At 45.6% G+C, this 12,127-nt stretch overlaps 1 protein-coding gene across 3 annotated transcripts in view; it reads right to left on the reverse strand.

Annotated features, from left to right (window-relative positions):
- Positions 1 to 12,127, reverse strand: part of SMS (spermine synthase) — a 48,390-nt gene that overhangs the window by 21,430 nt on the left and 14,833 nt on the right. For all 3 annotated transcript variants that reach the window (XM_081565951.1, XM_081565950.1, XM_081565952.1), the window contains exons 2-4: positions 6,795 to 6,915; positions 3,119 to 3,209; positions 2,502 to 2,566 (exon numbers count right to left, since the gene is read on the reverse strand). In XM_081565951.1, the coding sequence (XP_081422077.1) occupies positions 2,502 to 2,566; positions 3,119 to 3,209; positions 6,795 to 6,915 (277 nt within the window). The remainder of the gene's footprint in view (positions 1 to 2,501; positions 2,567 to 3,118; positions 3,210 to 6,794; positions 6,916 to 12,127) is intronic.

Consider the following 12,127-nt stretch of genomic DNA (forward strand, 5'->3'; position numbering starts at 1 on the left):
AACAATGTCATTCCTCAGACAGCAAAGTGGCACCATTCTTGTCCTTTTGAGGCCAAAAACAAAGGGCCTACAACAAAGTATTCCCAATAACTTCCCGCCCTCTCCACCCTGATCTTATAAAAAGATGTAAAAACAGTGACGAGGAAAAACAAGGCCTCTGCCGTGTTTTGAACTGAAATCGGAAGTGTAACTGCACTCTCACTTCAAAAACTCCCACACCACCAACACACAGGAACCAGACTTCATGCGTGCTGAGGCCCATAAACACATTTCACCTATTCATTCACTCCTAGAAGTAACCCCAATAAAAACCACACCAATAAAAGAAAATCTGGCATTTTGATGTTAGCCAATTCAATATCACCAAACTAAAGACACAGTGGGAACCCATTCGGTTCAGATGGATCAATTCAGGAAAGATTAGGAAAACTTTGCAAACAGGAAAAGAGGGAAATTTCAGAAAAGAGTGTGGGTGTGGACAAGTTACTTGAGGATGAGGAAGGGCCTGAGGACACGTAAACTGAACTTGGGGGGTAAATAAGTCTGGCTGTTCTGACAGATTTCAATCTAGCAGCCAAGTTCTACACTATGTCCTGCTCTCTTCAAAAGCAGTTCCCTGCCTTATATTCAAGTTGGAGGTTAAACAACTTTCTAATTATTTTACACCTGCCCTGGGGCTTTCCTCTAGGCTGATCAAATTTAGCAGGATGAACCATTAAGGACTTAAACATCCTTAAACAGACAGTAAGGATTCCCTCTTATAGAAAATGCCCTGAACTGGAGAAGTCTGTATTCTGGTCACTTCCAACAGTGATGGTCTGACCTTAATCAAGTCTCTCTGTGTTACCGCATCTATGTATTTGCCTTTAGGAGCAAGCTGTTATTGTTGTTCAGTTGCTAAGTCCTGTCCAACTCTTTGCAACCCCATGGACTGAAGCATGCCAGACTTCCCTGTCCATCAACATCTCCCGGAACTTGCTCAAACTCATGTCCATCAAGTCGGTGATAACATCCAACCATCTCATCCTCTGTCGTCCCCTTCTCCTCCTGCCTTCAATCTTTCCCAGCATCAGGGTCTTTTCCAATGAGCCAGCTCTTCACATCAGGTGGCCAAAGTATTGGAGCTTCAGCATCAGTCCTTCCAATGAATACTCAGGACTGATTACCAAGACTGACTGGTTTGAACTCCTTGCTGTCCAGGGACAGACCCATTTTGGGGGGTCCGATAAGGAACCACTCAGGCAGAGGAAGGCCAAACCGCTCAGAATAACTTATTGTGCAGCCATGATTAATTCACATTCTTAATTCCCAGGACCTGCCAGACTCTACCCCTCCCAAAGAATGCCAAAATTTTACTTCTAGCAAAGCTCTTTTAACATCTGACACCACTAGCACATATGTCTGTGCTGTCCAACAGAACATTTCTGTGTTGTCCAATATGGCAGTCACTAGCCATTAGCTAGTGACAGAGGAAAGTAAGGAAATGAACTGGTTTTGTTTTTTTTTATTAACTTAGTTTTAAACAGACACAGGTAGCATAGTAGCTGCACTCCTCAACAAAAGCTTAATGGTCTTTGTCATCAACTGAAAAGAATCTACCACGGGTGCTCAAGGTGGGTTGGCGCTGATGTTCTTGCAATGTCAACATCATCCTACCTGAAAGCACTGAGGCAAATTTTCTATCATCCCATCCTGTCAAAATCTCTTAAAACTGCTTAATTCTACTGTGGGGCCCAGAACTCTGAGGAAAGATAGATGATTTTTTTCTCTTCACTGGACATGGTTGAGGAGGAGTTTTCTAGCTCCTCTTTGAGGTGCCAGCCCCATCTGATTCTCTGGGTTACAGTTTCACCCCTCGGGATCACTGTACACTCCTTTCTGCCCCTGTTCCATTTTATCTAGCATCTCTCTCTCTCTCTCTCACACACACACACACACACTCACTCACTCACACACACACACACACACACACAGTTAGTCTTCTGCCATCACTGTACACTCCTTTCTGCCCCTGTTCCATTTTATCTAGCATCTCTCTCTCTCTCTCTCACACACACACACACACTCACTCACTCACACACACACACACACACACACACACAGTTAGTCTTCTGCCATCAGGGCCATCTACATTAGCCTATCAAGTGGCCAGAAGCAGAAGTTGACTGATCTCTGCCACATCTTACATAGACACTGCTCAGGGATAACACCACCATTGCGATTATTTTATTGATTGTTTTTATTGTTGTTTAGTCCCTCGGTCATGTCCAACTCTCTGTGGCTCCATGTACTGTAGCCTGCCAGGCTCCTCTGTCCAACAGGATTCTCCAGGCAAGAATACCAGAGTGGGCTGTCATGCCCTTCTCCAGGGAATCTTTCCCACCCAGGGACTGAACCCACATCTCCTGCATTGGCAGGCAGATTCTTTATCATCTGAGCTACCAAGGAAGCCCATTTTAACAATTAACCAAATATAAAAGAACATTCAGGAGTGGACTTACCGCTTTACCCGCTCAGTACTGTCCTGACTCAATTCTTTCATTCTTTCTTCTACTTTGTTCAAAAGCTGCAATTACAAGAAAAGAAATCAATGGGCTTATCAAATAAGCTGAGTAGAAGAGCTAAATTACAGACCAGGAGGTCAAGGTCATGTTGACAGAGCTGTTACTGTGGCAGGTGTCCAGATATACTTGTCCTCCCCCAACTCTCCAGCAGCCTGCAGGCCTGGCCCAACTACACACTCTCCCATCATCTAGCCCTCCTGGTGCCAAGCTCACTTCAGCCTATGGCATCAACAGTATCAAAAGGTATCCTAAGTAATAGGAAAGGGGAAGGCTCAAGGATATTGCAGCTATAATATCCTGGTTAAAGGTTTACATTCCCTCCAGTGCAAAGTCAAGTCATTATTCAGTACTCAAGTGGTCAAGGGAAAGATGAGAACCAGGTTCCTAAAAATCACTTGAGGAACAATTATTTTTCTTATAAAATCACTTATCTGAAGGCAGCCAAGTTTAAAATTAACTGGGAAGTCAGCAATTAGGTGAAAATGATTTTATCATTGAACTGAGCTGTTTTTGTGATCCTTAAATACTTGAGTAAATAAAAGTGGAAAACTGACACTATCAACTTCTTTGCCTTGTGCATCGCCGTCGTAACTCTGAAGATCCAGCAACACCAATCCATGCGGGTAAATTCTCAAATTGGCAAAGCTACAGAGGAAAGCATAATTGTAAGGTTAGCAACTGTATCATGGCACTCAAAAGAAAAAAGGCACCAACCCAGTTAAAAGGCAAAACCACTGCTCTTTTTTCCCCTAAATAACATAATTAACCCTGTGGCTTTCTTATTAGAGCCTCTTCATTGGGGCAGGGAGGCCAATCATTTAGGCAAGATTTTAGACAGAATCATCAAGTGCTAAGGTTTTCAAACAGGTTATTGGGTCCAGAAAGTGATTCAGCAGGAAGTCCTGTGAATCTGATTTGTAAGAAGGTTCCTCAGCAGTGACTGATCCTTCCTTAAAAGGATGGGAGGGTGGGGCAGAGCAAACTCGGTTCTCCCAATCACCCTCGGATTCAAAACAGAGCCAAAACAGAGCCGTGTTTTTCTGACTGCAGGCAGGTGGTGGCTACGTTCATTGAGTTAGCGGCCTGCAAGTCAGATCCAGCCCTTGGCATGTTTTGTAAAGCATGCAGATTAAATATGGTTCTTACATTTTTAAGAAAAAAAAAAAAAAAAAGGAGTATGTGACAGGGACCTTATGCAGCTCCTTACGGGAAAAGCTTTAACCTCTAGTTCAGTGTGTCTGACCAGCTTTTTTATGAAATAAAAATAGTGTATCACACATGCATAAGAATTATCTGAAGAAACTTTTCCTTCAACTAGACATGTATATTTGCATATATGCAAATATGTATGTGCACATCTGATACAAAATCACTTCTTTTTTTAAATATTTATTTGGCTACACCAGTCTTAGTTGGGGCATGAGGGATCTAGCTCCCTGACTGGTGATCAAATCGGGCTCCCTGCATTGGGAGCAAGGAGTCTTAGCCATAGAACCATCAGGGAAGTTCTAAAATCACTTATCTTACTATAAGGTGTGGTTAAAGAAACATTTGAATAATAATACTAAATAAGATGAAGAATTCTGTTCAGAGAATACAAGCAGTGTGCTTGTATTAAAAAAGATAAATATAACTAGTTAATTTTCACCTTCAGCCCTTAAATGGCCTCAAAATCAAGTTCAGGCCAGGGACACCACTAACTCATGTACACCTGAACTAGCTGATCACCCCCCACCCCAATCTGCCACACAAAGGAGAGGAGCCAGGAGTCAAAGAACAACAGAGAAATGCCACCTCTTAACCAGCTAGGTGGTTCTAGCAAAGAATTCTCCACCAGAGAACTGCAGGAACATGGAGAATGCCGGAAGGTGGGGACAAGCACTGACCTCATCTGATTAAAAGCGAAAATAATGCAAGAAGAAAAGTTGCAAGGGGGTGGGGGGGGGAATGGAGACCAAAAAAAAGGTGACTGAGGACCAAGACCTTAGGCAGCATGGGGATGGGTCCCAGCTGAGCAAGTGAGAGAAGAGGAAGACCAACGTGGAAACAAGTCTTTAAGCACGTTAGTGACTTCCCTGATGGTCTAGTGGTTGGGGCTCTGTGCTTCCACTGCAGGGGGCCCGGGGTCCATCCCTGGTCAGGGAACTAAGAGCCGGCAAGCTGCATGGCAAGGCCAAGAAAAAAAGTAAACTAAACGTGTTAATTCTTCTTTTCTCTGTTTTCAGAAGCAATTTCCAACAGCTCTTATCTCTCAAAAACTCCATTCCAGGAAGAATTCTAAGTCTTCTAGAAAACTGGGATTGGTGTCTAGGGTAGAAGATTCAAGAACTGAAGTAGAACGGTTGGCCCTGTCCAGCTCCAAAGGTCCTTAGGAGGTGGTAGGAGATGCAAGCGGCTTCCCTGGTGGCTTCGCAGAAAAGAATCCGCCTGCCAATGTAGGAGATGCGGGTTCCATCCCCGGGTTGGGAAGATGCCCTGGAGAAGGAAATGGCAACCCACTCCAGTATTCTTGCCTGGGAAATTTCATGGACAGAGGAGCCTGGTGGGCTTCAGTCCATGGGGTTGCAAAGAGCCGCACAACTACACAACAACAAGAGATTCAAGGCTTCAGCTGGATTAGAGGAGGAACCTGACAAGGTGGCAGAGAGGCAAGGTCTGATTTGCTATGGTCCCCAAGTTATGGACCACAGCTAGGACAGGAAGAGAGGGGGGCAGGGAGAAAGGAGAAGAGAGGCTAGAGGGTGTAAGGCCAGCTGTAGACCTCTGCTTCCAGGAGACTTGCCAGTAACTGGGCGAGGATGGAGGCAGTGGAGGGTATGGGTCACCCTTGAGAGGAAATCACTTTAGATACATTGGAGGAATCCACTCCGTGCATATATGGGGGTTTGCTATGCAGTCAGAAATACAGATTTGGGCTTGAGGGCACAGGGGTTAGGGTTTCTTTGTAGGGAAGAACTACATAGACTTACAAAAAAAATAACAGAAGGGGAGGTGAGCTCAAAAGTACAAGTTTCCTTCACCTCACGACATTGTCTTTTGAGCCTCTGTAAGATGGGGGCAGGGGGTTCTTTTAATTAGAAAAACAAGGGGGAGAATGTGGGACACTGATGAAACCTCGTGGAATTCTAGGACTTAGTTTCCACTGGGAGAAAAGAACGAAAGCCACCAAAAATACACAGGAGTTCATGTTTTAAAATTAATAGTGCAAATTACTAAGACTCTTAACAGTTTTAGACTCTAGAAGATACTACATAGACTTAGGGAAATACAAAGAACTCAGTGCACCAGTATCTTCTGTTATCAGTCATTTCTTTTTTCCTTTTTAACTTGGCTGTGCCAGGTCTTAGTTGTGGCAGGCAGGATCTTTTTAGCTGCAGCATACAGGCTCTTAGGTGCAGCATGCAGGACCCAGTTACCCGACCAGGGATGGAACCTGGGCAGCCCCACATCGGGAGCACAGTGTCCCAACCACTGGACCACCAGGGAAGTCCCCTGTTCTCAGTCATTTCTTAATTTAGGTTTCCTTTCCTAGTCTCAGGTTGACTTTCACTTCCGTATTGATCAGAGAAAAAGTCTAGATAGATGATCTATAAAGTCTTAAGGAGAAAATAAAACCCCAAATCTTAAACTCCTGGATGCCCCCAGCTTCCTATCAAGCTCTTTGCGGACTTTTTCATCCTGCATTTGACTACGGTCTGCATTAACTGATAACCACTTATTACAGTGCTACTCACAGTGGGGTTGGCTGACCCACAGCATCAACATCCTCCGAGAGGAGCTTGTCAGAAATACTATTTGGGGTGCGGCCCCAGACCTGCTGCAGCAGAAACTATTAGAGTGGAGCACAGCACATCTGGATCACTGCCTGCCACTTCACACTGCTTATGCTGCCCGAGGGTTCTCAGTCTTGGGCACACAGAATCACCTGAGGGTCTTTAGAGAAACAGCATCACCCAGTGGCCTTAATCGCTGGGGGGAGTGCCTGGGCATGGGACTCTGTGAGGATGATTCTACTGCGCAGCTGGAAGCACTGGATTCTAGTCTCCTCCTCAAAGACACTAAAGGAGGAAAGGAAAAAAAATCTGGATGCCCCCCACCACCACTCTTTACACACACACACACACACAGCTAAAGCGCTCAGTCTGGATGCCCCACCACCACCACCACTCTTTACATACACATCCAGCTGAAGCGCTCAGATCCGAATAGGAGCACTCACGGTCACCTCACCTGCCATTTTTGTTTATGTACGTCGCTAAATAGCCATGGTCCTGCCAGGTGTGCACTGACTCCGTCATCCCCTGCTCCTGGAAGATGGACTGGAGGCCTTTCAGAATGGTCTCACCATCAGCTGGAGAACAGGGGGAGAAGTCAAGATGGTCAGATGAAACACTGAGAAGCAAAGCACAGTTTGATGAATGAACTTTTGAGAAACCCTGAACAGAGCCATGGGCATCACTTATCCCCTTTGTCATGAGCTAGAACTTGCTCAACCCTATAGGGAGAGGCTGCAGATTACCAGGTAACACAGTAAGAATGGCAACACCAACCACAAAGCAGCTGTGCCAAAAATGCAGACAGATAATTCAGCCAACTAGAAATAGCATAACAAAATATTCAGCCTAGCCAGAAATCAAATAAAAACAGAATAAAAGACATTCCACTTTAGGTGAAATAACTTAATGAGGGTCTAGAGTACTAGAAAAGGGTTTCCATCCACTGTTGATGGGTATCATAAATGACTTCAAAACTTTTGACTCTGTATTCCAGGTGTTCTGCAATAAGGATGCCTTGTTTTTTATTACTGGGGGGGGGGGGGGAGAAATAGCACCACTCAGTAACCTATTTTTAATTGGCAGAAACTGAACAATTTAATATGCTACAACCTGCTAGGCATTCTGATGCCCCTCTCTCCCATCCCACCCGCTATCCCCCAACCCCCACCAAAGTGGAGCTCAGGTCAAGGACTGAGGTCAAGGTTATAGAAATTGCAGGTTTACTTGAATCCAGAATCTTCAAGAACATCCAACAGTTGATACTTAGATGAAAAGCAAAATGCAACTAATTCTCTAGTTGTATCTGCCAAAGTACTCATTCCTTGAGAAGGTTAAGATAAAGAACCACAATGAGACAAAAGGAATTACTCTGTACTGCCCCATGAGCCCACCACAGGCTGATGCTTTTTCCACATGAAGGAAAAGAGGGCAGGCTGAGAAGCATCGAAACAAAGCACCCCCATGACTTAAACCAAGGGCAAAAAGAAAAAAGAAAAAAAAAAAACGGAAGATCCACAGTTGACCGCAGTGTGGTTTCACAAGAAAATTACACTAGAAATTCCTTCCATAAACTAAGGAGTGCCAAAATGGACTGGAAGAATTCCTTCAATCTACACAGAGGCGATCTCCAATGACATTTGGAACTAGGCCCCCAACACCTTCCAGCACACAGTAAGAATGAGGGCTACAAACTAGGTTCAGAGCCCACACTGGGCAACAGATATGTCTTATTCTGGCCTACGCAGACATTTTTTAACATGTAAGTTAACTGGTGTTTGATAGACGATTTCATCTATTCCCACTGTTGGGGGCAGAAGAGTGGCCCCCCAAAATATATGGCCACATTCCAACCCCCAGAACTTGGGAGTGCAACCTGATCTGGAAAAGGGTTTTTGCAGATGTAGTAGTTAATTTAAAGATGCCGAGATGGATTATCTTCAAGTATCCAGGTAGGTCCTAATTCCAGTAACTCCTTATCAGAGACTGAAGAAGCCTGGAAGACACAGGGAGGAGGAGCAGGAGCAGGTGAAGACAGGGAGAGACTGGCATGTGATGGCCACCAGCCAAGAACACGCAGAGCCACCAGAAGTTGGAAGAGGCCAGTGAGGACTCGCCCCTAGACCCCTTAGGGGAGCGTGGCCCTGCTGATGCTCTGCTTTCAGACTCTAGCCTCCAAAACTGGGAGAGAATAGGCTTCTTTAGCTTGAAGTCACCAGTCTGTAGTACTTTGTTACAACAGCCCTGGCCGACTAATACAACCACCAAAATATAGATTTTAACTTTGCTTAAAAAAACAAAAGCAAATGCAGTAGCAAAGACGGCAGTGAAGGAGTGATTTCTTTCATCTTCTCCATTCCCAAACACTGAGCAATTTTTTGTAGCACCGCCAAACCTCATGGACAACATTTAGAACAAAACTGAACGACAGGCTGTGTGTATGCCTAGATAGCACGCCGTCAGCAGGTAGAGACAAGCAGTCCCCGCCCAGAAACCTGTACGATACCACCAAGTGTGAGAGGAGCAAGGGGGCACAGCAAAGGGACTTCAAATCCCTCATAAAAATACCAACAGGCGTTCACCCCAAAGGGAGGGGCCCCCTGCTTTCAGATGGTGCCGCCTGGCAGGCCATGGGGACCGGGGTCGGGTCAGTGAGAGTGGGGGTAGCCGAGCCCTCAGGCCTCAAATGACCTGAGGCCCCTTCTGGAAGGGGCCTTGAGTCCCACATCAGGAAGGAACCCCTGGAGCGGCGTACCCACCACTGCCCCACCCGAGCACACGCACTGCCTGATGCAAGAGGCGACCTCCTGTCCCATGTAAGGCTTCCTCATTCCCAGAAAAACTGTGTGTTTCAGAAACTCATTTGACAAAAAATAATCTAGCTGGCTTTGCTATTCTGAAGTGGTTTCAGGAAGTTAAAAGGGGGAAGCTTGCATTTTATCCCCCAGAACCATGGTTTTAAGACTGAATTTGGCCCCTGGAAAAAAATTTCATTTTCAAACTTGATGCAAACATGTGATCTCGTTCTTTTTGTGTCTGAGAAGCCAGGGGTGGGGGTCAGGCCACCGTGGAAGTGACCGAGCTGTGGGGCGGTGGAAGTGACCGAGCTGTGGGGCGGTGAAGACAAGTGCGCCCGGCAGTACTTGAACTGTGACTAGGAAAGCCACTATGCAATTATTCAATCCCTCCTTGGCCAGAACAGATGTTTTCTGTTTTGAAAGTGTATAAAACAAATCATCACTCCCTGTAAACGGCCTCAGGCCCAAGTTCAGTTGGCACATTCCACAAATGAACACAAACCCCCCATGATGGTGGAGGGGGCCACCCCGCCGGTCACTGGCCAGGCTGTGTGCTGAACAAGTCCTGGGGCTGAGTTGGAGCAAACTCTATCCCTTGGGTAGGAAAAGGGGGGTGTCTTTCTCTGGTACACACGAAGCCCTTGACTGCTAGCCAGGCCCGGCATGGCGACCATCCCCTTTTTCTAACTAGCACAATTAGCGGGAAGGCAGAGGGGGCTAACCTCCAGAAAGGCTGCAAACTGAAGAAAACACATTACAAAAGAGATCCAATTTAGTGTTCTTGTATTTCTATACTGTGGGCTTATTTCCCAATTCAGTAGAAATACCCTAGGTCTGAATGACCTTTCCGGCGGTCGCTGCCGCCTAGTTCCTGCGGCCATCGAGTGTGCCGGCCTTGCCAGGGACACAGGGATCACGCCATTTTGTCCACTGTTCACCTCATGTCATATCCACCTTCCTCTGGACCTGGGGGCTCCCTTGTCAGCCAAGCTGCTCCCAGCCCTTGGAGAAGACTCCAGAAAGCAGAGCTGGAACTGAAACACCTACCTAGGATCTCTTTTCCAGAGCCAAGTTTTTAAAATGAAAACTGGAAGTCAAAGAAATGAGTTCTAATAGCCTTAACGAGGTGGCCTCCTTGGTCATCTCGATCTCAAGTGCTCAATAAATGTTTTGTGGGTCAAATGAAAAATTCATTTCGCTAAATTAATCATCCTATTTTTGTATCTTGTTGGAACACCCACACCAGTAGCTTTCATAATCCTAGCTGTGCATTATAACCACCTGGGGAATTATAAAACTTCTGATGCCACATCCTACACCCATTATAGGATGGGTCCACCGACTGTGAGGGTGGGACCCAGGCATCACATTTTTAAAGCTCCCTGGGAAATTCCAATGTGCAGCCATGTTTGAGAACCACTGATCTAAACCACTAGATAACAAAAAAGAAAACCAAACTCCCCACTATCTCCAAACTAACCACACTCAAGTCACCAAAAGATTATATCGATAGAAATATATACTCAACAATAACAGGGGGCCTGAAAAAAGTCCAAACTTCCTGCTAGCTATAGCCACAGGTTATAGCGAGAGACACTGCTCTGCAATTAATTATCCAATTTCAACCTCTATGCCTGTCTAGTAAGGAACATGTAACATGAACAAACAAAATGTACTTGCTGTAACAGAGTTACTCAATTTGGGTTGAAAATATGATGTGAATGATTACCCAAATTTGGGAATACAAGACAGCAATGTCATAAATGCCTAGAAATCAGAAAATGTGAAATAGATTCAATGATAAAAGAAATATAAGCACACCAGATTCAAGTCGACATGGTAATCCAAACTAGGCTAATAAAAATGTTGTTTGGCACAAGTTCTTAGAAAACTCTGCCCAAGCAAGAATGATGTGTAACTAGCGAAGCACTCAGACAGAGCCTTCCACAGTGCTCAGCAAACAGCGACCTGTCCCAGGGCAAAATGTGTCCTTTGTCCAACGGGCAACTCAATGTCCTCATTTCCAGACCACTGCCCACTTTGTGTGTGTTTATTCAACAAGAACTTAAGAGGAATCAACTTGGAGGTCTGGTCCAAATTAAATACACCACTATCAAAAGAAGGCCAGGGAAGACAAGGTTTCATCTCCCTGCCTCATTTTGTCCCAGAGACCCATTTATAGGCCTCTCTCGGGAGAATGAACCTCATTCCTCTTACCCTGGCCAAATCCCAAATCTGTATATCCAGCTGGAACCTTCTTCCCGCCCGAATGCTCACCACACTCTCCTGATCTCAAGTCTGGAATCAAAACCCGGCTCGGACTTCCCTACTCCTTCCCACCAATGGTTAATAACCCCGCCACTTAAGATTGCCTGAACAGACCCCCAGCTTCTCCCCCGAGTTCCCCACCAGAGCCTCTCTGCACCCCTCAAACTCACTGGTCAGGACAGCCCTCACTTACACACCTCATTTCTTCAAATGTTAAAAAAGGAGACGACCCTTCACAGGGTCCCTATAAGGAAGCCTGCACCAATGTTCGATCCCTTAGAATCAGGCACTGCCATTTAATCACTGGTCCATAAGGTGGGCAGCCCTGTGGACATAAGTTAAGTACATCAGCCATGTGCACCCAAGCTTACTAGCCCAATGAAAACCTATGACACTTGGTGCCCTGGCAAAAAGGCAGGGAAATATGCTCTGGTTCAATTTCCACTTCTTCAGCTTTAAGAGGCTAAGATACGGTAACCTCCTTAACTAAGTGAATTCCATTAGAGAGGCTGGCCTCAGAAAATAAGCAATTCTCACACGTTCAGAAAAACTCTGGACTCTCTACCCCGTGACCGTGACTTGCACCTTTATGTCTTTTCTGACTTCAAATACTTCAACTAAGAAAATTCTGGACCTCAGGTGTGAGGGCTTTAAGCTATACAACCCGTCTCTGCCTCTGCAGGGCCACCACCCTGCCACAACCCTACTAGTTCCCTCTGCATAA

This window comes from Giraffa tippelskirchi, chromosome X, assembly GCF_054371585.1.
Source record: "Giraffa tippelskirchi isolate mGirTip1 chromosome X, T2T-mGirTip1v1.2.pri, whole genome shotgun sequence".
NCBI lineage: Eukaryota > Metazoa > Chordata > Mammalia > Artiodactyla > Giraffidae > Giraffa > Giraffa tippelskirchi.